Source organism: Eleutherodactylus coqui, chromosome 11 (genome assembly GCF_035609145.1).
Source record: "Eleutherodactylus coqui strain aEleCoq1 chromosome 11, aEleCoq1.hap1, whole genome shotgun sequence".
NCBI classification, from domain to species: domain Eukaryota; kingdom Metazoa; phylum Chordata; class Amphibia; order Anura; family Eleutherodactylidae; genus Eleutherodactylus; species Eleutherodactylus coqui.
The window spans coordinates 112,348,376-112,374,140 of NC_089847.1; the positions used below are offsets into that span (position 1 = coordinate 112,348,376).

The 25,765-nt window shown below is 46.5% G+C and overlaps 1 protein-coding gene across 3 annotated transcripts in view; it reads left to right on the forward strand.

Annotated features, from left to right (window-relative positions):
• The window catches only part of HIPK3 (homeodomain interacting protein kinase 3), a 93,716-nt gene that overhangs the window by 17,665 nt on the left and 50,286 nt on the right, over positions 1-25,765 (forward strand). For 2 of the 3 annotated variants that reach the window (XM_066583260.1, XM_066583262.1), the window contains exon 2: positions 8,855-9,956. In XM_066583260.1, the coding sequence (XP_066439357.1) occupies positions 8,855-9,956 (1,102 nt within the window). Of the gene's footprint in view, positions 1-902; positions 1,335-8,854; positions 9,957-25,765 lie in introns of those variants that run through there. The other variant, XM_066583261.1, reaches the window with a different exon arrangement.

Genomic DNA, 25,765 nt, shown 5'->3' on the forward strand with positions numbered 1-25,765 from the left:
ACGTAGCGGGATGGGTGTGGATTTTGACGTGGATCCACAGCAGACTCCATCCCTTCCATTGAACGGGTGAAATGTGCTCACACAAAAGGGGTGCGGATCTGCGCCAAAGTCCTCAGCACAAAGTATGCCGTGAATTTTGGTACAGATCTGCCCCCAAATCTGCTACGTGTGAATGTACCCTAAAGCTGAAGTTGTTGGTCATGCAACAGAGGCGCGATGAAGCTTGTGTCCCGTCGGCAAAAACTGCACCGACAGCAGTTTTGAGGGGTCAAAACTGCTGACAGACCTCATTTAAAAACAACACAGTCGGCTCGGACAAAGCGGCAAACGTTCAGCGGAAAAGATCCAACCTGACAGATCAGTGTTTGGGGGGAAAAAAAAAGATTATTTACGTACAACTTTAGGACAATGGCGGCCTGAAATGGTAAAAGTTGGCCAACTTTCATCTTGGCCAGCAGTATAGCATAGGAGCAAAAGGATTGGGCACAAGTAATCGAGCAGTGCCCCCCCCCCCCCCCCATCTCCCCTATCCTGGGGGTCCCTAGTCGTTGTGTTAAAAAAAAAAAAAAAAAAAAAAAGCACAATTAGCACTCCCAGCATGCTCTGTTGTACTGCATAGCAAATGTAAACAATGTATCCAATATGTAACGTTCTCTATTGATACTTGCAACAATGTTGCTTTGCAACATTTCATTCGGTCCAACTTCTCAACCATTTTGACTATTTATGGGACCCCCTCCAGGTATAACATGATAGACGGTGACGTGTGGCATCTGCACTGCCTCGCTCATGTGACGGCTTCATTACAAAGGGCCTCTGTTATCCAACTCTTCACGAGAAGGAGATGTGGAAGTCTTAACGTTGATATCTACGGTTGCGCTCTGTCCATGTTGTATGCGTTAATGAACTCGGATTGTCACTGCGATACAATCGGGGAGACGTTCATACGAACAAAGCGAGTCACGGCGGGACGTCTCCATATGTAGGTCAGCATACATTCACAACTTAATAATGCAAGCTTGAACACGGTCAACTGGTACTTAGAGAAGAATTGTGTCATTGTCCCATGATTAGTATACCAGGCATGACAGTTGTCAGCGCAGCGCCAATGAACACGTTATATAAGTATGCATAACAGCCAGGAGTGACGCATACAGGTAGGTTGCCTCAACAAGTAGTCCCTGCTGGCGGCTGCTCTTCAGTTATTAGTGATAGTTGTGATTAGGAGTGATGGTACTTCGATCGACGAGAGAAGTAAAATGGATGTAGAGGCTGAATGCAGATATTCTGATACGCGACCCTCCGACTGAAGCTTTGCTGGAGGCTGGAAGCAGGTATGCTGTTCTTAGATGGAATCTATTATCACATTTAAACCTAATCAACTACACTATGAAAGGTGAGGGAACAGGGAGTCCGGAGGATGTGTTTCTTACACCGGGTGCCCTTTTGCAGCGCTATATTCCCGTGACGTTGGCACGACTCTGTGTGCGCATCTCCCATAGAGGTGAATGGAAGATGAGCTTGCAGTAAGAGTCAAGCTGTGGGTGGGCATGGCAATGAAACTGGTCAGTATGAAACGCATCTCCCCGGGCTTTGTGTTCCCTCACCTTTTTAGCTCCATAATGTAGTTTATGATGACAGGTTCCCCTCTTAATGTGGTTTTTGAGCTGAAAGCAGAAGTGGATCAAACAGGAAGGAGACGCATCAGTTTTTCTTCTCTACTACTACTACCTCCTTTTGGATCTATTCCTGGCTTTGGCTCCAGAAAACACATCGGAAATTTCGGTGATTACAGTGTTAATGGGGTTGTCCACCTATCGATAGAGAATCTTCAACATGGATGTCCATCAATCGCAGATTGGTGGAGCTCTGCCACTTTGGGAGCCCCACTGATTAACAGTTTGAAGGGCCACTACCCTCGGGCATGGAGATGATTTCTGCCTGCAGCAGACGACTCCATTCCTACTTGGTTTGCTATTACAGGCATTCAAAAGAATAGGAACTTGGCTTGCAATACCAAGCCTTGCCACTGCAGTGGGAATGGAGCTGTCTGCTTCCTGCAAAAATCAGCACAGTGTGTGAGTGCACCCGACTGGTGCGCTATACCTTTTCTCTGATTGGCCAGAGCAGTGTTGACCAATCAGAGAGCAGTACACAATGTGTCTTAGGTAGTTAGAAAATGAACCTAATGAGAAGACACTTGTACATTGCAGATTCCCTTTAAGGGCTCACTCACACGGGCGTCTATATCCCGCGTATTCCGCTCATGATATTAGCCGTTGTCCTATTTAGCAGCCTGTCTCTCCAGACAGATGGAAGTGCCATCATGGCGGTGCGGGCTGCGTGCGGCGGGCTGATAAGGTGTTTTGGCTGCAGGGACATTGGCCTTTCCTATAGACATCGCTCACTTGTTTGTGGTGGGAGGACCGTTGGACTCCACTGCTCTACATTAGATGCAGATTATACTAATATTCCTCTGACTGTCAGGCGTTCACACAAGGCGGAGCGCTACTTCTGAGACGAGTTCTCTAAAGCCCACATCCGCAGGAGCACCTTTTATTTTTGTTTTCATTAAAATTGTAAAAACGCCCTCGGTTTCAAGACTTTTTTTTTTTCTTTGTGGAGTTGTTATAAGCGCATAACACACGAGCGTATAAAAACGTATGTTACATACGAAAAAACGGACGTTTCTTCTTCTGAGCGAAGCCCCTTCTGCGTGTACGTTTTTAAATTCAGTATGCCAGTTGTCCGCAAAAAAAACTGGAACGGGCGCCATTCTTTTTTATGCATTCCTTGACAACAGTCATGAAATACGGACAGCTGAGTTTTTTTGTTTTTTTTTCTCCTTGCGTCCCCACTGACTCGAATAGTAACATAGTTCGTAAGGCTGAATGAAGACAATGTCCATCTAGTCCAGCCTGTCTAGCCTCCGAATGGTTGAATCTTGTTCACAAATCGGATTAGAATACTGCACGCTGCAACGTTTTCTCGTGACTCCGTGGAAAAAAACTACCGTGTCTTAATGAGTAGACGAAGCACTCCAAGCACATTAAGAACACGGACGCATCCTCCTCCTCTGTGGGAATAGTCCTGATCACCCGGCCGTGTAGATCATGGGAAGTATTAGACCGCTTCCAAGATGCCGTGTCAAACATAGATCTCTTCCGTAAAAGCAGGTGCAACGTTTCAACGCTTTTTTGAGCCTCTTCATCTGAGTCTGGACCGTGGAAGACTTGGACAATGCATGGACTTCGAATATGGTAGTTTGCCTTTGGCCTTATGTGTAGCTTTTGATTCTGTGACTTTTTGTACATGCGTCCATCCCGGTTTTTAGATTCCTGTACAGAAGCCAATGGAGAAACCCCCTGAAAGACGGCCATATTTGGAGCCTGCTGCTTTTTGATAAAACGCCACTGACTTCAAAAAATGCTACCAAAACGCTTCACCTTGCAATTTTTACTATGGACTATTAAAGGGGTTTTCTACAACTTTGCCATTGATGACCTTTCCTTACGATAGTTCATCAACAGTTGACTGGCCGGGGTCCGCTACTCGGAATACCTGCCGATCAGCTGATCCTCCGGCATGCTGTGAGCCGAGCCTGACGTCTGCATTGGGGTCAGGGCTGAAAATGTAATAGAAGGCTTCAATTTCAATGGGAGTGATGCCATCTATTACACTTCCAGCTCCGACCCCAATGCGGATGTTTGGTTCGGCTGGACTGACAACGGGCCGGAGGTGGTGAGGGGGAGGGGGTCTCAGAGGCAAGTTCCCCACTGATCAGACATTTATCATCTATCCCATGGGTAGATGATAAATGGGATTTCTGGTACAACCCCTTTAAGGCAACAACTGGCCGCAGCAGTTTTGAAAGAAAAATGGCTCCGAAAATGCGTTAAAAACGCTGTATGTGGCCAGTAGATAGCGATCAGCACAGCATACACAATTAGCAAAGTCAAATAAAGATAATTCCTGGTGGTAATAATAGTTCCCTAAAAATTGCCCAATTCAGCTTTTTTCCACAGGTTTGACGTACAGAAGAGATACAGAATTGCTGATCCCTGAGATTGGCGCCCCCGATAACACAATGTTGCAATTTTGTCTGAAAGTCAGAAGATTATTCAGATCCTCTGTGCAAAGAGCTGATAGGTTCATCTATTTTGCAACGATTCTGACTTCTTGGTAGCAAAAAGTAATCCGGAGGTTGCCGGGGCATGCTGGGACTTATGGTTCCACCATAGCTGGAGGGCCTCCTGTTGCGGACGCCCAACTTGCGCCAATAAATGAGCCTTCAAAACGGTTTCATGCCGGGTAGATGGTGATTTTATATGTGAAGGCATTAAACTGCACAGACTGAACCAGCGGGCCCCGTTGGGAAGATTGAACGTAGATCGGACTTTAGAATGCCTAAGGGGGCGCTCACCTTTAGGGAGCATGCACAGAGTGTTTTACACTATACTGTGGGGTTACGTCGGGGGTCCATCATGGCTGCGGAAAACGGCACCGTGACCGAATCCCCAAGCGGAAGAGAATGGAGCCATTCGCTTACATTGGTGAAACGGGCAGCACGTTGGTGTCCGTTCAATGGGGCTTTGCAGACCAGCGCACCCAAAAACTTTTCACATGCGGAATGAAAATGCAGGTGTGAGCGGTCCAATAGAAATGAATGGGCTTTAGCGGCGCGTACTACACATGTGAGACATGCGGGCCATATGCAAACCAGCCTGGACTAGCAATTTGGGCGAGGTTTGAAGAAATCTTACGCATGCGTTACGGAAAAAATCTACAATATAAAATATCACATTTTTTTCAGCGGATTTCACCGCTTCAGACGCACGGGTGGAATCTGAAATATTTCCGCGCAAAATGTTTACTGCAGCGTTTTCACAGCAGATCCACCCCACGTGTCACAGTGTTTTCTGCAGGCTAACCTCTTATCATGAGAACGCGGTGAACTCGCTGTTACGCCAATGAAAGGCTTTATTATTCTGCTAGGCCACAAAGCCAGACAAGTATGCCAGGGGCGGGGGAAGCATAATAGTCAGATCTTACAGCGGCGCGGCTGGGTGTGCGCTGTTTGTTTTACTAACAGGGCAGATCTTTTCTGGGTGAGGAAAGGTGCCCTTTAATCCCCGACAATTAGCCGCTCCATCTGCGTGGCTGATGCACGGCGGCTCCGCCAGCTCTTGGAAGTCGCCTGCTTTTGTGCCAGTAAGTGCCGAGGCTTCCAGGAAATTCAGAGTTAATTTCACTCCTCATCAGTTCTGTGAAGCGCAGTGGAAAATATTCTGCTAGCGAGAGGAAACTCTGGGTTATCGGGTAACTTTCGGTGTGCTTGCACATTGTCCCGCTTGCACAAATACTGCTGCACTCCACATGAAACGGCTTTTTACTACGGCGACGGGGGCATTCAGCGCAATATTGACTTTACCAACTGATAAGCGCGCTGTTTACTTACAACCGTTTAACCTTTTTGGATTGTGAAAGCGCTTTACTAAATGCTGTTTACAAAGGATCTCATTTCACTTTTGCCTTCAAAAGCTGCGACTTGGCTTACGTATTTTGGCGTGTTACCGTTTAATCCCGCTGTTGGGTGCTGCGGGTTGTGGTCTTCGGAAAGGAAATTGTATATAGGCTTTTATGAAGGTACACAAAAGTGGTATACGATATTATAACTTATTCCGGTGAACTCCAACCTGTGATTCTACAACTTTTGGTAATACTACAACTCCCAGCATGCTCTGACAGTTGCAACAGGTGGACAACTATAGGTTAGAAGCCACTGCCTAAGGGCCCTCTTGCATTGGATGACTTGATGGCGCAGATGAGTTGAGCGAAGGGGCCGTTTGAGCGAAGGGGCCGTTCCAGCGTGGGGCCGTTCCAGCGACTAGTCATTTCTGTTCTTTCACAGAGGAACGATCACCGCTGAGTGAATGGGGTGGAGCGAGCCGAGGATTGTTCCATGGTGGAGCGGGCCGGGGATCGTTCTGGGCCGCCTGCTTCTATTTATAGTAAACAGGCAGTTGGTCATGAATGAATGACTACCTGTTTACACGGGCCGATCCATTCAGTTTTATGCTTGCATAAAGTGAACGACGAATGAGAAGCGAGCAAATTCTCGTTTTGGCATTCAGTCGGGACATTTACAGTGAATGATCTATCGGCCTGGGTGACAGGGCCTTTACCTAATTTGATGTGCAATGGGATGCAAAATGTCTGTTACAAGGTGGATTTAAAGGGGTGTTCTCAGAATAGTTCATCAGTAGTTGATCGACGGGCATCCTTCGCTCGTGATCCCCACCAATCAGCTGATCTTTATGTAAGGGCCCTTTTACCCATAGCGATTGTCATTCAAGCTAATGCCGGAACACGGGAAACTGAATATTCAGTGTAAACACTGCCAGCGACTGAACGCCAAATCATAATTGGTTCACTTATCATTCGTCGTTGCAGCCAATGTCAACTAGTAGTCGTTCATCTACTAACGACTGCCTGTTTCCGCGAATGGAGGCGGGGGGTTGGAGGCAATCTAAGGGCCAATTATTGGCTCACGTAAAAGGCCCGTAAAACATTTTATGCAAATCTTTTTTTTAACCCTTTTCAAGATCTTTTTGTGGTTATTTACCGGAAACCTTCTTGTTTAGGTTAGGGGATAAACATCTGATCTCTTGGGGTCTGACCGCTCGGACCTCCAGTGATCCCACTGCATTCACTTTTATTAGACAGAGGGAGATCAATGCGCTTGACAATCTTCCTTTGTCCCATACAAGTGAATGGAGCATCGGTCATACGTGTGACCACCAGCGGTCGGACCCCCAGCCTTCAGGCAGAGGTATCTGGTAGGGGCTTACGCTACTCCCTCCATTCAGCCGAGCATGTATATGGAGAACAGGAGGAATAGCCGTGCGGTGATCAAGCATTTGGCCGACCGCTATCTGAGGTGTATGGCCAGCAGCAGAGACTCCATTGTCATATTTTTTTTTCGTGGGGGGATTGTATGATTATCTAAAGATGTCATTGGAAACTCCAAAAATCCATGCAGCATGGTCAGATCTGCAGTCCTTCCATCCAGTGGTTAGTGTTGCGACTTCTATCTTCGCCGCACCTTCTCGTGATCAGCGAGTACCTGGGATGGCTCTTTCCAGTTCAACCGGTCTCCAAATTGTTGTAGTAAATCAACATTTAAACAAGGTTATTGGGGCAAAATGACAGATTCTGGGCCGTCACGTACGTGAGAGAAAAAACCACAGCAGTAAATGGAAAACACATTGTTACCCAATATGAGCTGGTCTGGCACGTGTGCCGCGTGTTGTGCATCACATGGCAACTGGGAGAAAAGGGCTTCATGTAGGAGCAAAAATAAAGGAGAAACCGGCCGCAAATGTTCACAAATGTGTAAATGTTACCAGTGCCGAGAGAGGAGGTAGTCATCCGGGGCAGAGACTTCTCCTTCGTCGTTTAGTCTTTGGCTCGCGATTAAACCCAACGATTATCGTTCACTTTCCTTGCAAATGGCACTAAAAATACACTGCTGCCTCACTATTCGCTATTAAATATGGAGGTAATTACACCTATAGCTAAAAGATTTCAGCGCAGATGAGAAGAAACGTCTCCTTTCTACAGGAAAAAGGTTGAGAACAATTTGTTGGTATTTTCCTCACAAAACAGAATAATCAATTATTTTTCTCTGCATTAAACCAAGGAGGTTAGAGGAGTTGGCCAGTTGTAAACTATATTTATGGCCTATTCATCCATAGTGGAATGGTGGGGGTCCTTCTCACAGGATCCCCATCGATCACGGAGTTGGTGCAATGAGCTGATTTCTGCAGGAAGCAAACAGCTCCGTTCCTACTGCAGTGACCAGGCTTGGTATTGCAGGATAAGTTGCCATAGAAATAAATGGGTATAATACCAAGCCTGACCTCTACAGTGGGAACAGAGTTTAGTGCATGAGCAGACTGGCTAGGCAAACAGTTAATACACGGATGGAAGGAGGGAGTCCAGGTGACGGACCCTGCAGATCCACTATTGATGGCCGATCCTGAGGATCTGAACAACTGAACAACCCCTTTAAGGCATCATCTCCTTACAGATGGTTGAGGTCTACTCATTCTCATTGCCTGTTGGCCCCCCATGTTTGACTCTGACAACAAAATGCTAGTATGTATATTGAGAACAGCCAATGGTGCATGCGTGTGGTGGGCTGGACGAATAGCTGACCGCCATATCGGTGCACGGCAAACTTAAACGGGTTGTCCCAGCAGTGGAAGTTTTCTCCTATCCACAGCATAGTAAATAAATAGCTGATCGGTGAGGGGCCAACTTCTGGTATCCAAAACCATCATGAAAAGGGGGGCCCCAAAGGCAGCTGAATGAATGAAGTAGCGTACAAGCATTCGCGCTACCGTTACGTTCTTTTTAATGGGACCGTTGGTTATAGTAGAGTTCAAGCGCTCGTCTGTGTCATGTGTGGCCATTGTTCCATTTACACAGCAACCTTCAGGACCTCCATTCTTCCCAGCGCTTGGACCTCACCGATCATCTATCTTATGGATAGGGGAGGACGCCTATTGGTGGGACAGGCCCTTTACAAAATTTTATCAAAGGTCCGTATACACTGGCTCACTGCCGCAGCTGCCCATAGACCTTAGCTTATTGCCGCGCAGCACTTGGATTTTAACTAGCAAGTTCAGGTGCCACCTGGCAAACAGCAGAGATTTGCAGCGGAGCCACAGCATTTACGGGCACGGTATGACGTGTTTGCATGGCATGAACGTGTTACTTGACTTTCCAGTCTTTTTACGGACTGCCCAACTTACTAACGTTCTCTGTTTTTGTGCTCTTGTCTTTTCAGGTATGGCCTCACAAGTTTTGGTGTACCCACCATATGTTTATCAAACTCAGTCAAGTGCCTTTTGTAGTGTGAAGAAACTGAAAATAGAATCGCGTAGTTGTGTGTACAGCAAGAGGGGCTATCCGCGCACCGACCTGAATGCTAGACACCTTGGATTTGCACATCCATCCAACAAGACTAGGGCTCCTTTCCAGACAAAGAATCCAATCGACAGACCTCGCCAGCAGACTGCCGCATCCCAGACCAGCGCAGTCACATTAAAAACCAACACAGGTGCTTCAGGGGACCCAGCAGCGCAGGCGCAGCCAGATCCGAAAGAGGCACCGACAGTTGCGACACCGGATTGTGCATCAGATTTGCTGGAAACACATCAGCGATGTGGATTAAAGCGTAAGAGCGAAGAGCTGGAAAACCAAGGTGGCACCATGCAGATCGTCGATGAATTGTCTGTACTGCCTGCCATGCTGCCAGGCAATGCAGCAAACCCAGTAACTGTTGTGGCAACCACTGGTGCTTCTAAGCAGAATGGGGCTGGTGTGGATGGGGACTATCAGTTGGTACAGCATGAAGTCTTGTGCTCGGTTAAAAATACTTATGAAGTATTGGATTTTTTGGGCCGGGGAACTTTTGGACAGGTGGTAAAATGCTGGAAAAGGGGGACAAATGAGGTGGTGGCAGTCAAAATCTTGAAAAACCATCCTTCCTACGCACGCCAAGGGCAGATCGAGGTGGGCATTCTTGCCAGGCTGAGCAGCGAGAACGCCGATGAGTTTAACTTTGTGCGTGCGTACGAATGCTTTCAGCATCGGAATCACACCTGTTTGGTTTTTGAAATGTTGGAACAGAATTTATATGACTTTTTAAAGCAAAACAAATTTAGCCCATTACCCCTGAAAGTTATACGGGCCATCCTTCAGCAGGTGGCTACTGCACTGAAAAAGCTGAAAAGTCTTGGTTTAATTCACGCTGACCTCAAACCGGAGAACATCATGTTGGTGGATCCTGTGCGGCAACCATACAGGGTGAAAGTAATCGACTTTGGCTCTGCTAGCCATATATCGAAGACTGTTTGCTCAACTTATTTGCAGTCTCGTTACTACAGGTAAAGCTCATTTTTGTTACTTTGTGCCTTAAAATCCACTAAAATACTGCAATAGTTTTGTCTGATGATGATAGTTTTTTTTAGGCTAATTTAGTTTAAAGGGGTTGTACCAAGATTAACGTTTATCACCTGTCCACAGGATGGGTGATAAAGTACTGATCGAGAGCCCCAATGATTCCGTGAATGGGGAACTTTCTGTCCCTGCACCCACCCGCATCGACATTAGATTCTATGGAGCAGCAGTTGCACATGCGCACCGCCGCTCCATTTATTTCATAGCAGTCCCATTTTAAATGCATGGAGTGCTGCTGCGCATGCGCAACTGCCACTCCATTCATTCTCCTCCTCACTGCAAGGGGAAGTCACAGCAAGGAGGAGGGGGACACGGGACCCTGCTCTTGGGATCTCAGTGGTGAGACCCCCGCCAATCACAGTTTTATCACCTGTCCTGTAAATAGTTGATAGAAGTTAATCTTTGCACAACCCATTTAATGAATTGAATACCCTACAGGACGACCTGCTTTAAGTTCCTAAGCATAGATGTTGGTGGCGTATGATCATGTCGGATTGGTGGGGATCTCTAGAGTGAAGTGGCAGCAGGGCTACGCAGCCCCCCAGAAGGACTTTCCCAGCAATGATTGGCGAGCGTTGCATCAGTCATAGTTGGACTTTACTGGCAACCCCTTCAAATAGAAATTGCGACTCTTGAGGCTAATATCTATTAGCTGATTGAAGGGGCCGAGTTGCAGTAACGGGCACAGCTATGAATGTATGGAGCTGGGCTAGTAAACATTGAATGGGGCAGCGCTGATATGTGATCAGAGGCCTCACATGGTCAATCTGAACCTTTGTATGAAGTAAGAGGGACGCAGAGGGACAATAGGGCTCCTTGGAAGAACGCGGGTGCCCTATTACGGCTCCATGCAATGCTCAGGGCTACATAGCCGGTGGAGCGCCATGTGCAGGAGGCCTAGTTTTGGCATCGCAGTTGGACACTGTACTTTTGCATGACTAAAGCTGTTAGCTATTGATGCGCTCATCTGCAGCACATTGTAAGAACGTGCCATTTTTGTCCTAAAAATTCTTAGGCATTTGGAATCACTTTATGGAACCGTTGAGGTTTTATAGCTAGGACTGTGATGTAATCCTTCTATTTTAGCACTTTACGTTATTTTTAGAGTATGTCGTCTCTGGTGTTGACATGAAATATGTTTCCATGGCTTGAATTAAAGTCCATTTAATTACAGAGGTGTTCCCATGTTACTCATGTTACAGGTTGGACTATAAAGCTGCCCCGTGAAAAAATGGTTAATTTCTTTAAATCGGGTGAATCATCCTTGTAAGCGACTCGGAAAGAAGAGTCAGATTTCTACAAATAAACGCTTCTATAACCCATTGCTGAAAATAACAACTTCTGCCGCTCGACGTAATGACCTCCGTTTGCTATCCAAGGCTTAGTCACAGTCGCAGAATGTAATTTGTTCGTAATTGCTAACAGGGAGCACCATAGTCCGAACATACTAAAGAGAGCCCTATTATTACGGACGGTGTCATCAGCTTGCTTGTGCATAAGGGTGTCTTCAGGAGGAATAATTTAAAGGGTTAATTCAGGCATTGACTATTGACAAACTAATTTCAGGATAAGGTCATCAGTAGTTGATTGGTGGGGGTCTGCTGCTTGGGACCCCAGCCAATCAACTACTCCGCCAGCTAGCATGTCAGCATTGGTGGTCAGGGCTGGAAGTGTAATAGAAGGCTTCACTCCCATTGAAATCAATGGGAGCGATGCCTTTTATTATTCTTCCAGCTTTGATCGCAATGAGGATCCAAAGGCATTGCTCTCTATAGGAGTGAAGCGGTCTATTACACTTCAGGCGCTGACCACTCTGCGGATATCCGGTCAGAGAATCAGCTGATCATTGGGGAACCTGACCTGCAGACTCCCGACGATCAACTGTAAGAGACGTATCCTGAAGATGCTAAATGCCTAGAATACCCCTTTCAGTTAAAGGGGTTGGCTCACCTCAGCCTTTATCTGTAATCCTGAAGTGGCGGTTGGCGGAGGACGCAGCATACACCTCTGCTCCTTTCACTTTAGTGGGAGCGCCAGAGACGGCGGAGTCGGCTATTTCTTGCCTGAATTAAAGAGAACTTGTCGTCAGGTTTATGTTGCCTGAACGACGGGCAGCATGAACCCGGCACAGTTGGGCTCATTGCCCCTGTGCTGTGGTGTTCTGAAATGCTACGGCCTTACAGAATAAACAAACTTGGAAGCGATCTCCGAGTCGAAGAAGTGGGCCGCAAAAAGGGAGAGAAGCCGATGCAGCCCAGGCCACCTCTTGGACTCAGAACTTCAAAACTGGCATATCTGGCCCAGGTTCATGCTGCGTTTGGTTCAGGCAGCATGAACCCAACGAGAGATTCCCTTTAAAAATGTAGTCGGCCAATGGATGAGCATTTGCTCATCCGTCAACTGATCACCAGCATAGTCAGATGTGCCGGTGATCGGGCAAGTGAACGTTCATGATTATTGGCCTATGGAAAAGGGCTTTAAGTGTACTGGGGCTTCCAGAGCGGTGGGGGAGTTCTCCTGCTGTAGCCAAGTGCCTCACAGTTGGGTCTAGTCTGATCTTTGTTGGAAGGAAGGGGAAATAGGGGATCTTCTGTTACCCATGACAATATTAGGGGGGGGATTTCTGGGATTTCATCTAAAATAATACTAGATGTAGAAAATATATAAAAATATTGAAGCTTGTACGTTACTAAAGCAGTAAACAGATCCTAAGAGAACGTAGCTTTTAGTCCTACAGGCATAAAGTTATGGCCTTACTTTACTAATGATTGGCATCGCTATTTATTAACTATTGCGCGGCTTCTACGGCACCTTCTTCGTTACGGTATACGTGAAGGAAGCCTGCACGAACATTTATATAACATTGCTTAATGGATGGGTTTTCTGAGCCTTTCCACAAGCTGGGGTTTCGCTCGAGCCCCACGCCGACAAATGTTATTCTATCACTTTGAACCGCAGATCACTGTAATGTAGCAGCTTTGCTTAAAATAGGCCCCTGAGCCGGGCCAAAGAGCGTCGACTACTATAGATGGTGAGGCTGTCTGACTGTAGAGTTGAAAAAAGACAGAAGTACGTTGCTAAGTGGCTTCGTTTGCTCAAGGTCAGCATGATCTAAAGTGAGCTCCTCCAGGACGAGGGGCCATCCTCCATGTGCCGTATATACCGTACGCCGAGTGAGAGCTGTATACTACCGTCCAGCAGAACAGTTACCCGTCCTCCAACACAACTTCTGTTGCTTTAGTAACTTTGCTCCTTCTCAGCCCACATTTCTTCCCTGCTTATATATAGCTTCTTCCTGGGATCTCGCCAGCTTCCATTATTGAATGGTGGAGGTCTTGTTTTCTTTGGATTTAGCATGTCTTGCCTTGTAACCTTAAAGAGAACCCATCCTCCCTCCGACACTTGTAGAATAACGGTATATCGCACGGCGCCGTTTCTCGGTTACTCTAGCCCCCGTTGCAAGCAGCAATCAAACACCAATGTATTAGAAGGGGTATTCCTGGACTTTTACTATTATTGATGACCTGTCTCCAGGATAGGTCATCAGTAGTTGATCGGTGGGGTCCGCCACTCAGCATACCTGCCGATCAGCTGATCGTGGGGTTCGTTATGATTGGCAGTCAAGTGGAATGGTCAACTTCACTCCAGTTGAGATCAGTGGCAGCAATGCCTCCCATTTGTCTTCTGTTTTCTCATTGTGGTCCGTGTCGGAAGTGTAATAGGAGGCGACACTTCAGCTCTGACTACTGATGACGACATCCGGCCCGTAGCACCGACAGCTCCTTCTCCCCCCCCCCCCCCAAATTGGAATGAATTGCAATAGGCTCACCCTGGAGAATCGTGGCAATTCGCTATGGTTCTCCGCTCGTGGACAGGGGGGGCTGCGCTTTCCATAGCAACGCTATGGAAAGCGTGCATTGCGTTCCCCGCAGCCGGATTATCGCCGCGTGTAACGCAATCCAAAAACGCCTAAATGTTTCTCTGCACCGGCCCCCAAGGCTTCTGCAGAGGTTTTTGCCATTCGTCCTTCAGTCAACCAATGGCCTTCGCGGTTATGTCTGCATGAATTGGCACGCCACTGTTGAGGCCTTTGAACGGCTGCAGCTGTCGTGTGAGGGGCGAAGGCTTGCGATCAAGCATCCCATTTAAAAAGTTTGCAGCGTTTTTGTTTCTTTTTTTGGACTTTCTTTTGTACGATTATCTGCTTTTTGGCAGGTTTAGAAGCACTTTGGAAACCCCTCTCAAATAAGTTTGTGTAAATGTGCTCGGAGGAGTCAGGCCAAATCCTCATTTTAGATGATTGTGACCTTTTTGTGTTTAGCCCCCTTTAATAAGGTCCCTATAGTAATGCATACATGCGATGTCTCCTTGCACCGTACCCAGCCAGTAAGCCATTTCTGATTGACCGCTTCCGGTGCTTCAGACCCTGCATTTTCCAGCGATACCGTCATACTTTGTTTTCCGGCAAACATTTATTTTTACCGTTTCCTTTGGCTGAACGGCCAAACATGGCAGTTAGGAGGGGAAAAAAAGTAGTCGGTTGCCTAATCTATCCTGCAATGTGAGCCGCCTGTGTTGTAATAGATGAACTTGAAGCAGTTCTGTATATTGGTGTCTGGAGGAATGCGGGGAATGTGTTGTTGCCTGTAAATGGTCTGTACCTAAGATTCCTGCCGCGATCGGCCAGTTAACCTCTAAGCTGCTGGAAATGTTCAAGATCCGTGCCGGCACAGTTTAGAGACCGACTATGTGTTTATCTGTGTAATTCAGAATGTGAAGTCTCGTCTCTATTGGGGGGCAGTGGGGAGTAACACCCCTTCAGCTCGCTAACATCTATTAAACTTTTGCACACATGTTTATACGGCACAAATATTTTGCCCAACTTGCGCCTGTCATCACTCAGATCGTTTGCCGTTGGCGGTCACAATATAGTATCCCCGGTCTCAAACACAATTTCTTAGGAAACCAGTCCACATAGCAGCATGTTTGTAGGGTGTGGAAGGAAACTACGAGTGTCTGAAGGAAGTCAGCACAGAAATGGGAGGACATACACAATCCATGATGACGATGCTCAGCTAAGCAGCAGAAGTGATCGGTGTCACCCACAGACAGACATATTCTATGTCCATATAACATATGGACCCATTAGAAGAAATCACAGCATCTCCGGTTCTGGTCCGTATCGCGGACAACAACAGGACATGCAGTATCTACTATCCGTGTGCTGTCTGATGCAAGTTGGACCCAAGAGACTCAGGCGCAAATCGCCTATGGCCATGTGAATCCGGCCTAAAGTGACCAAGTGACCCTCTGGTTTCTGGGACCGGACCGGAGGGGAGGGTAGTTATATTACTTGCTGCTGATCTTCTATGATACCCCTCTGATCCACCATTCCTGGTTCTGTTTTTAGCTGTCTGAGATGGCTGATGCAGTCTTCAGACTACCTAATCCCCACAGTGCATTGGTAGCGTTGGCCTATCAATGCACTACACCTGCTCTCCTATTGGCCAGCACCGCTCCCATGATCAGTACTGGCCTATCAGAGAGCAGTGTGCCTTAGGTAGCTAGAAAATTGCAGTGGCCATCTTGGACGGCTGAACAGTGGATCAGAGGGACATCCGCATAGAAGGACACAGTAGGGTAATATATTCTCCCTTCTTCAATCCAAGAATAGAATTTTATCCTGAGGGTCGCTTTAAGGTATTCTCTTCTCAGACACCGTATTGCATAAATGGGCATTCTCTAATCCTGTCCCGAATCACTACCACAGGTGGCCAGGAGTGGAGAAATGGCCGAACTGGCTGTCTACGCTGTTTCCGTAACTCCGATAGAAGTGAACGAAAGTTATAGACACCGTGAAGCATAGGGTGCTACATTGTATTCATCACTCGGGATTTACAAAAACAATGTAGCTCACTGTGCTATGTTGTTCCTTTAAGGGGGGTTTCACGTTTGCATCGAGGATTCTGATTTCCTCCTAAGGGGAGCAGAAAAGGAGACGGTGCGATTGCTTTCACACAGGAGCGATAATCGTTGGGACGACCATGGGGTGCTTAAGCGCTTGACAATCATCATGTGTAAAGGTACCCCAAGTCAAGCGTTGCAAACTCCCGCGGCAGATCTCCCTCGCGGGAGCCGCTGCCGATTCTCCGCCGGTCAGCCCTATCTGATAGATTGGCTGGCCGTGGAGAATCGGGGCAATTAGCAGCATGCTACAAATTGCTCTCTGCGAGCATTGCTATGGAAAGCGGCCGACGTGATTCGCCGGCGGTTTACCGCCGGCAAAATTACTGCTGTGGGCGGGGCTTAAATGTAAATTGTAAAATGGTAGTTAAAGGGAACCTGTCAGGAACTTGCAAGATGGCATGAAGTAGCAACAGACACGCCGATTCCAAGGAGGAAGGTTTAGTAGATTTGGAGCACCTACATAGAGAAAGCAGAATCTACTAAACCTTGCCCCGTAAGAGACAGACCACTGGCATCAACGTGTCTCGGCAAAGGGCAGCATGAAGTACCCCACAGGTTCCCTTTAGGTTGCTGACTGCTTAGACCAGCACTGGAGGCTTTTCCTTCCATACATGATTATCTGCTTTTATGAAAGAAGGGCTCAGACTGGTTGCTTTGCACAACATTTGGACTAGATTTCATCCATATTGGAGCGGTTACTGCAGTGTATTGATATGTTCGTCTCCAATGGCCGTCACACCTATTCGAGTTAGAAATAAAATTCGTAGAAGAGAACTAAGTTGAGAAAAAGTGGCCCATTCCTAGTAATATATCTTGATAAGAGGAGCACCTAGGGGTCCGTTAATTACGTTGCCATTAAACCCGTCTAAGAAGGCCGCCTGCCCCTTCCTCTTTGCCAGTGATGGTAACCCTCACAACGTGATCTAATGTATCCTCCTATTCTTCACACTACACAGATTAAAAATGCACGGTTCAGATGTGATGCGTCCCTTGCGCTTCCCGCTGTCACAATTGAAAGTCAAGTCGTCCTCCGAGACCAAACTACTTTGTTTTGACGGCCGGACCGGTCACCATCCAGGCCGATTGCTCTCGAAAAGACAAATGGGTCCGCGTAGCTCAATGTACCGTAACATCTAGCACTTTACAGAGCAGATTAAATGCTTTTGCAGCAGGGATTGCCTCCAGTTCACGGCCCTGTGCAGACCGGTATTGTTGGCCATATTATTCCCTACACTTCAGCATTTTCATTTAGATATTGGCAGAGATTCGGGCTCCCATGATTCCATTAGCTGAACGAGCCTTTCAGGCATGCATGGCCACCCGCCAAGGCATTGGTCAGTAAATAATTCAAATGGCAGCTGGGGTGTCTAGCTTCTATTACCGGGGCCGACACTGATAACATGGATTATTTTGACAAGGCTTTCATAGAAGTCTGTAGTTTGGATAATATTCTGCAGTACATCACACGTTTAGTGCCAGATTGCCTTAACCCTTAAACTACCTTCAGGTCATCAGGACCTATCTAGTCGTTAGATCAGGAAAAACTTTTTTTAGTTCACGGCAATATTTAATTTTGCTAATAGACTATGGTTTATTTATTGGGGTTCTTAAGTTACCTAACTTAAGTCGGACTTATTGGTTGTGTTCACACGCTACGGGCGCCCAATGCATTCGGTCCTGGCCCCTAAAAAATCAAAAGGAAACAACAGCAACACTCTTAATGACTTTTGGGTGGTTTCATACACTTTTTTTTTTCTCTAAAAGGAAGTTTTCTAAGACCGGCATTGCAAGTACTCATATTCCCGACCTCCTGAAGGATGGAAGGCTGAGTCAACCTTGAACCGGCTACCTGAATCATGCGGGAACTTGCATGCTCAGGTCGTGAGCGAGAGCTTAGGACTGCATACTGCTGCCTTAACACTCCTCGCCACGTGAGGCCCCTGCTATCGATCGCCTATCCTTCGATTTGATGGGGGTCCATTCCTTGGGACTTCTATCAGTAAAAAAAGATGGAGGGAGGAAACAAATTTTCAGGGTGGAAAACACAGTCGATACGTTGAATGGAGGCAGTGTGGTACGCTCCCCAGTGACTTCCCCCATCCACATGCTATGGTTAGCAGTTGACTGCATCGTTTGCCTAGGCTCCAAAAATATAGACCTTTTTTATGTTTTATTGTGGAGACACAATAATTTCAAAGTTTTTATAGTTAAAAAAGAAAAAAAAAAGTTTTCTCCTTTCCAGAGAGAGCGCCTCTCCAGTCCACAGGCTGTGTCTGGTATTGCAGCTCATCCCTAATGGCTCGCATGTCACCCAGCTGCAGCGCGTGCGGGGTCTCGGCGGGAGCTGGCACATGGTGAGAGATACAACGTGTGCAGCTCATTGTGCCTGCGATGTGGCAGCCAGCAAGAGAGTTGGTTAAATGTAACTTTTCGGTTATCTAACACTTCTGCTCGACTGTTGCAAAACAAAGAAGCCAATGGAAACTGTCACAGTATGCCAGCGCTCGGCGCGATGAAAGAGCCGTCAGCTGGATCCTCGATGGAAAGCGCAGCTTTGTTGCAGAGACGTAATACAAGTGTTGCATGTGGTATACAAGTTATCTATCGGTATATTGGGCTGCTTTCACATGGAACGTCTGTTCGCAGATCCGGCGCAAAATACCGGGAGACAAAGTCCTGCACGCACGCTGGACAGCAGAGTGAAACCGAACGAACCCCATTGTAGTCATATGACCGATCCTGTTGGCCAGGGGGTTCCCCTTTCCTGCTCCCATAGCGGAACCCCCAACACAGATGTGAAAGCAGCCCAAGCGGTGATGTGGTTTGTCACTGCAGTGCGGTATTGCATACACTTATAACTATGGGAAGGCGCAGTGAGAGTTGTGGACTGGGCTACCTGTGGTTAGTGGTCCGACACAGAACTGACATTTGGGGTGACCTCAGTAGCGCCAACCTTTTATGGGGTTATCCGGTGGGGGGAAAAAAAAAAAAATTCCGAGGTGCTCACCATGCTGTCCCTATCATTTGCTTCCCAGTTCCCTAAGGCCCTCCACTTTTGCTGCCAGTGATGACATCACCCATTCCAGGGGCATGTGTTCGCTTGTAGCTTTATTAGCTGCATTGATCACACGCGCCAGTGTTCGAATGATATTGCTTTGTGTTGAAGAACTATGGAAAATCAGGTGCTGGTGGATGTTGTTTTTTTGTTTTGTTTTTTTAACTGCACTTTGAGAAACTTTCAAAAAGTTTTATTTATTTTTTTTTTTTTAAACCTCCTGGCATAGAACTTTAGACGGACCACATATGGTCCGTCTTAGCACTGGTTCAAAGTATTGGGTGGTGGGAGGACTCGCCGGACTTGGGGGTTGTGTGCCACAATTACAAGTTATCCCCTATAACTTTCTGATCTGTGGGGGTTTCACTGCTGAGACCCCCTGCCTATCTCAAGAACAGGGGTCCCATGTCTCCTGTTCTCCTCACTGTGGGGTTACTGCTCCTCCCACAGTGAAGAGGAGATTGAATGGCGTGTTGGTCGTGCAAGCACACTAGCATTCTATTCACTTTCAGTGGAGTTGATGATGTACATGAGTGGCACACTCCTGGGTATTTCCATCAGCCCCATTTAAATGAATAGAGCCAGTGCATGCATACTCGGCCAGCGCTCCATTTGTAGTGACGTCATTGTGGGGCGAGAAGCAACCCCGCAATAATAGGCAGAGCATGGCATGGGGGTCCCGTTGTAGATTGGCATGGTCTCAGCAGTTACATTTCCCTCGCTGCCATAATGGACCTTTTACATGGACCAATTATTGGGCCTGAGTGTTCCTTCCCGACAATCAGGCTGGATATAGGAACACGTGATCAGCTACTGCCTGTTCATCAGCTTGTCTATGGGACATACAAATGCAGGGAGATGTACAGCTGGCCTAGGGGGGTGAACCATCACATTAGCGAGTGTCAATTCGGCACTCGTTTCAGCAGGCCAAGATTTTGGCACTTGTGAAAGATTGTACGGTCCTCGTAGGTTATCAGATTTAGGGACCGGGACTTTGGAGACATTTGTCACTCTCCGTGTAGACCAGTTGTACTATTGCTCCTCTGTTACATCAATGGTTCTTCAGATGGGTTATGTAATCTGGATATTTGAGGTAGTCGCAGCGATGCAAACTCTATAAGTACCTGTACGATGGGATAGGAGACCCTTCTCACTCACTGGGCCTCATCTGGGGAAAGCGCCGGTGTGTGTCGGACTTCTCTTGCATGCCAGGTTTCCGCATTTCGCTTGTAAACGTGTTTCCCAGCACCTTCCATTAGGAGCCATTGTTTACTCCTACATGGAACAAGCAGTTCCTGCGGTTGGCCAGCGCTAAAGTGTATATTTTGGCTGCATCAGGCCTCTGTGTAATCAGATAGTTGAGTTGCTCCACCAGAAGTTTATACGTTTGCCAAATTGTCATCTCACAAACCCACACTAATGTGGAGCTCCGTGGCCTCTCCAGGGGGCTTATATTCTGGCCTAACTCTTGATAAACCCAAACTCTGCAGCGACCCGGAGGAATATGTCAGGAAACTAAGACTGAAAGAGTTCTTCCAAGACGAGGAGGAAACAGGACTTTCAAGCACCCGAACAAAGGAGATGTCCTCCACCTGGTTGCAAATATATTGACTCCTTTAGGCCCCCTGCACGTGGCAGAGCCGGATTGTGCATGTGGAATCGTGCAGCAGCGGCAGCGATGGCTCACCGTCACACTTGCGCAGTACAGATTTTTTTTCTTCTTCTTTTGTTCAGTGCGGATGGGCCGCAGGTCGGATGGCTTCGATTGACTTCAATGGAAGCCGTCCGTGCGGAGCCCACATGAAAATAAAGAATGCTGCGATTGTACCTCCGCAAGTGGAAATCGCAATGGATTGCCGCTCGTGTGTAGGAAGTAACGGCAGTATTTGCTGCGGATTCGCAGTGCAGATGCTGACCACGGAAAGGAAACCTTTAACATCAATGTGCAGGAAAGAAGGGCCATCGATACCCTCGAAAACAACAAGAAAATCGCCATTAAAACTGCAGATAAAGGTGGCGCTATAGTCTTTATGAATACATCAGACTACATGAAGGAAGCAGGCAGAACGCTGACGGACACCAGATACTACACCAAAGTGGATCAAGACCTGACTCAAAACTTTTTGAGGAAATTGAGAAGGGTCATCAGAAGTCTTGGATTCGACAAAACCTTTGGACGCCAGGTTTAAAATATTGTACATGCTTCCCAAAATACACAAAGCTAGCAATCCAGGGAGGCCACTTATCTCAGGTGTTTCAACCCTCACTGAAAAAATCTCAAGATGGGTAGAAGGTGTCCTCAAACCACTGGTGAGGAATACAACCAGCTACTTGCAGGACACCATAGCCTTACTGAATAGACTATCAACCATAGGTCCCCTCCCCGATGGCGCCATCCTGGCCACCATGAATGTGGAATCCTTGTAGTCTAACATCCCACACGAAGATGGACTGACCGCCTGCCAGGCACACCTTGAGGCCAATGGGGTTGCCTCTGAATCAGTGTTACAACTCGCGAGATTCATCCTCACACACAGCTATTTCTCCTTTGGCAAAGAGACATACCTTCAACTCACCAGAGCTGCCATGGGCAGTAAAATGGCATCGCAATATGCCAAGATTTTCATGGCAAAACTGGAGAGTGACTTTCTGGCTCCTGCTCCAGCAAACCATTTGCCTACTTCCACTACATTGATGACATCATAATCTAATAAAGCAAATCAAATTCCATGAGAGGTTCAATGCATTCCACCCCACCATCACCATAAACCTGACATCAAGCTACTCCTATACAGAAACAAACTTTTTGGACACCACTATAAAAATTTGAAACAACTCAATACAGACATCCCTATACCGAAAGCATATTGATTGACCCTCATACCTCAGATGGTACAGTTTCCACCCCAAATCCATTAAAAAGTCCATCGCTTAAAGCTAGGCCATCAGATACAAGCGGAGTTCATATGGCATGTATTTACATTCCACCTCATGAGGAAAGTTGACATGTCGGCGCAGTTTGTGAATGTGGATTTACCCAATTGGATGAGTCTAAAGCCCCATTTTCACACAATGATTATCGCTCAGAATTTACTCAAACATCGGCTTTTGACCGATAATCATTGTGTGTAAATGCTTATATCTTTCACTCTTTGGCTGAACAATAATTTTTAAGTGAACATAAAATCCATCATTCAACCAGAGAGAAGATAGCACAGACCACACACTGCGTTCTGCACAGAGCAGCTGATTACATTGTATTCAGCTGACAGCCCCTTGCGAGAACAAAGGAGCTGTATGCAGAGAACAGACCACCACCTGCTGTTCTCGGCAAACATTTTCTGGTGGCTTATTTACATGCAAATGAAGCTGATAAAGTGATAATGGGCATTAGTGCCCATTAGTACTTTATGCAAAATGATCACTGAAACTGTCAATCTTTCAATCATTTGGGAGATTGTTTTTACATGTAAATGAGCCTTTAATCAGCTTTTGAGTCCACGGCCTATTAAAATGCAAAACTGCTGCAGAACTCTGTAGTTGAGCCCCTAGCCATGTTCATATGGTGAAATTTATCATGGCTTTAATGCGAAATCTGTACCGATTCTGTATGCTATGGATCTCAAATCTGCTTCATGAAAAATTTGACTTCAAATGCAAATCTGTGACGGAATTTCTATGCTTAGCCTTGGCTTTCTGCTGCGAATGATGAGGGAGATCTGTGTCAGACTTTTCCCAAGTGGGCTACATCCGTGTGAATATACCCTTGGGTTCCTGCAGCTGATGATGCCGTGTGAACATTGTCGTCCAGCTGCAACTGCCCTCATACTATATTATACATTGTTATCTCATCTGTTCATCTAACATACAGCTTGTTATTACGCATGTCTTAATATTACATCTGACAAGCCTTGTTCCCCTGCAAATTCAAAGTTTTCATTTCATTATTATATTTTCAGGGACATTATGTCTGATTTCTTTGGCCTTCCTTCTAGGACATGCCCCCCCCCCCTCCCTGCACTTTTTGGCCTCTGTAACTTCCAACTTGCTTGCTGTGAGTTCCTATAGTCATCAGACCGCTTGCAGAAGACCCCGCTTCCCGCTTTGCTCCCGCCCTGTGTGTAGATCCAGCAGTCGAGCCGCTCGCCCTCCACTGGTTGTCATCCGTCTTGTAGAGCAGAGACGTTCCTTTGCCAGAGACATTTCCTGACTGATGCAGAGGAATTTTCCATGACACCAATTTCTCGTATTTTACATAGAAAGTTCTCGCTTCCCGCATCACAATAGCTGTAGATTACAGTGTGGGAATCGGGGCTCCTGCTCACGTTACTTCCTAGAAAGTTTAGTATTTTGGACAACTCTAGTTTGGCTAAAATATTCGGGAATTGCAATCTGATCTCCAACCCCGTATGCCAAAATTGTGCACTTAAATGCTCGTTTCTTGCAAGAAAACTGCTGGGTATTTTTTTCGGATTACGTAATTTCGAAATGTATTATTATTTTTCTTTCATTCAGGCATGTTTTCAATCCAGGCGCACACCTAAACCCTCAGTGTGGCGTGTTCCGATTGGGTAGAAGGCTCGGGGAACTCTGTTCCAGGTCATGTCCTGAAGCTTTGATGAGAGGATTACTTTGAGAGTTTCGGGAAGAGATGAGGAGATTTTAGGACAAATTCTAACATGTTGCGCTCGTGCTTTCAAGGAGGTTCATAACATGTTTATAAAAGCTGGTAATCCCGGTTATCGAAATATTATTGCACATTCTTCCTTTAATACTATTTTTTTTTACATTCAGATGGTAAAATTTGGTTGAGAGGGACTTGAACCTCTGTTTGATGTCATGGTCAACTTACACGGAGAGATGTGATCCTTCTCTCCTTTCCTTGGAGTGTGATAAGTGGTAGCTGTCAGATATCACGGATCCTGGAGGATATTGCGTGCGCTCATGTTTAGTTGCAAAAGTTTCAAAGTTTCCCAAAGTCGAAGGTTCGTCTACAGTCCGAAGGGCCCCATTAGAGTTTAGTCCTCTCAACCGGCTGATCATGGTGAGGCCAGATGACTTTTTAATGGGGACGGCTCAACTGTCCCCCTACAGATGATCCCAGGGCAAACCAGGACCATGGATGTTGAATTTGTATATCCAATTCTTTGTCCCCGCAGAGATAAGTTGCTGCCAGAGGTGTCTAGCTTCGGCGTAACTCTCTAAGCACACGGACGTTCGGCCCAGTCGACCGTTCATGTGTATGGGGGAGCTGGGAAAGTGGCTCTTGGACAGTCCAACCATTGTTGAAGGTGCGTGAGAATCTCTAGTCCTGCTATGGATACAATTGGCTACAGGGTAAATCTCTGCCAGTTTGTTACAATGTATCATTCTGGAGTCCAGGCTACTGAACTTCGTTGGTTGGCATTGACTGAGTACAAAAGTATGGATTTGTGATTAGGACTAGATCTCTACAGGTATTGATATGGCTGTTGGAAAATTCATGTGTTTACACCAGAATTCTGGCTTAAAAAGGCCTACTTGCTGAAAAGTTGCAAATTTTTGTGCATTTTTTTTTTGTTTAATGCCTTCCCCACTTCTTGGGCTTGGCGGGAGGGTCAGGCCTGCTTGGGGCTTGGCAGATTCATTATAATTTATGCCAAAAACTAACGTTACCACTTCATCTTGGCTCAGTGACGTCCCATACACAGATCACATGGGCTAGGAGCGCATAGTCTTATCCCAGCATACAGTACAAAACTTGTCATGTTGCGTTTCAATGGGGATCGGTCGCACAAGATTGGCTGCAGGGATCATAAGACCCCCAGGGAGTGCGGGAGCCCCAGTGCTGGAGTAGTCAGCGATCTACTAGGTAAGTAATGCTGCAGATCCGCATGTGGATTCAGCCCAGAGGATGCAGTTGCGGTTTTTCCAATGTGGAATCTTCATTAAGAAGTGATATGTGATTATTATTTTTTTTTTTTTGTACGTGGATTTCTGGTCCCTGCATCCTTAAAAAAAAAAAAAGTTCATGGTGAGAAACTCCGTGTGAACATGGCCTTAGTAGAATTTGGTGCGGAGAACTGTAGACCTCTTTAAGTGTTTTCTTAGCCCCCGTTTTTAGCTTATATCTGATCTAATAGCTCCAATGCTGAAGAACGACGTACGAGAGCCAAGCGCTCTGCGCAGCACGGACGCTTTACTGCGCCGGAGCCGGAGAAGCAAACAAACTCATAACTTCTGGATAATTCTATTTTTCCAACCAGGGGGACGCTTTAACTCCAGCTGACTTTTCTTACGATCAGAAAGATATTTCCCATGGGAAAATCCCTGAGATTGTAGCAAAACTATTCTTTGTGTACATGATTTACAGGAACATTCGGATATCTCATGTGAGATCTTGGCCAAATCTTGATCCACAGCCATCATTAAGTAAGCCTGCCCCCTCCCCCCTCAGCGGTATACATATAGAATGGCTTCATCGCATCCAGATCTGAGAACGCTCCTTTCTCTCACAAATAAAAACTTTATGAATTAAAAGTTTTGTTGTTTTTTTGTACTTTTCACTCCATGATATAAATAGCTTGTTGTTCCCGGCAGTGACCACTTTCTCCTATCGCTTACTGAGAGGATATTTTTGGAGAGGTCCTCCTCCTCCTGTTTTGGACATAATGCCAAATTGGTGTCGACTGTTTTTACGTGAATCACATTTGTGCCGTCTTTAAGTCTTTTTAT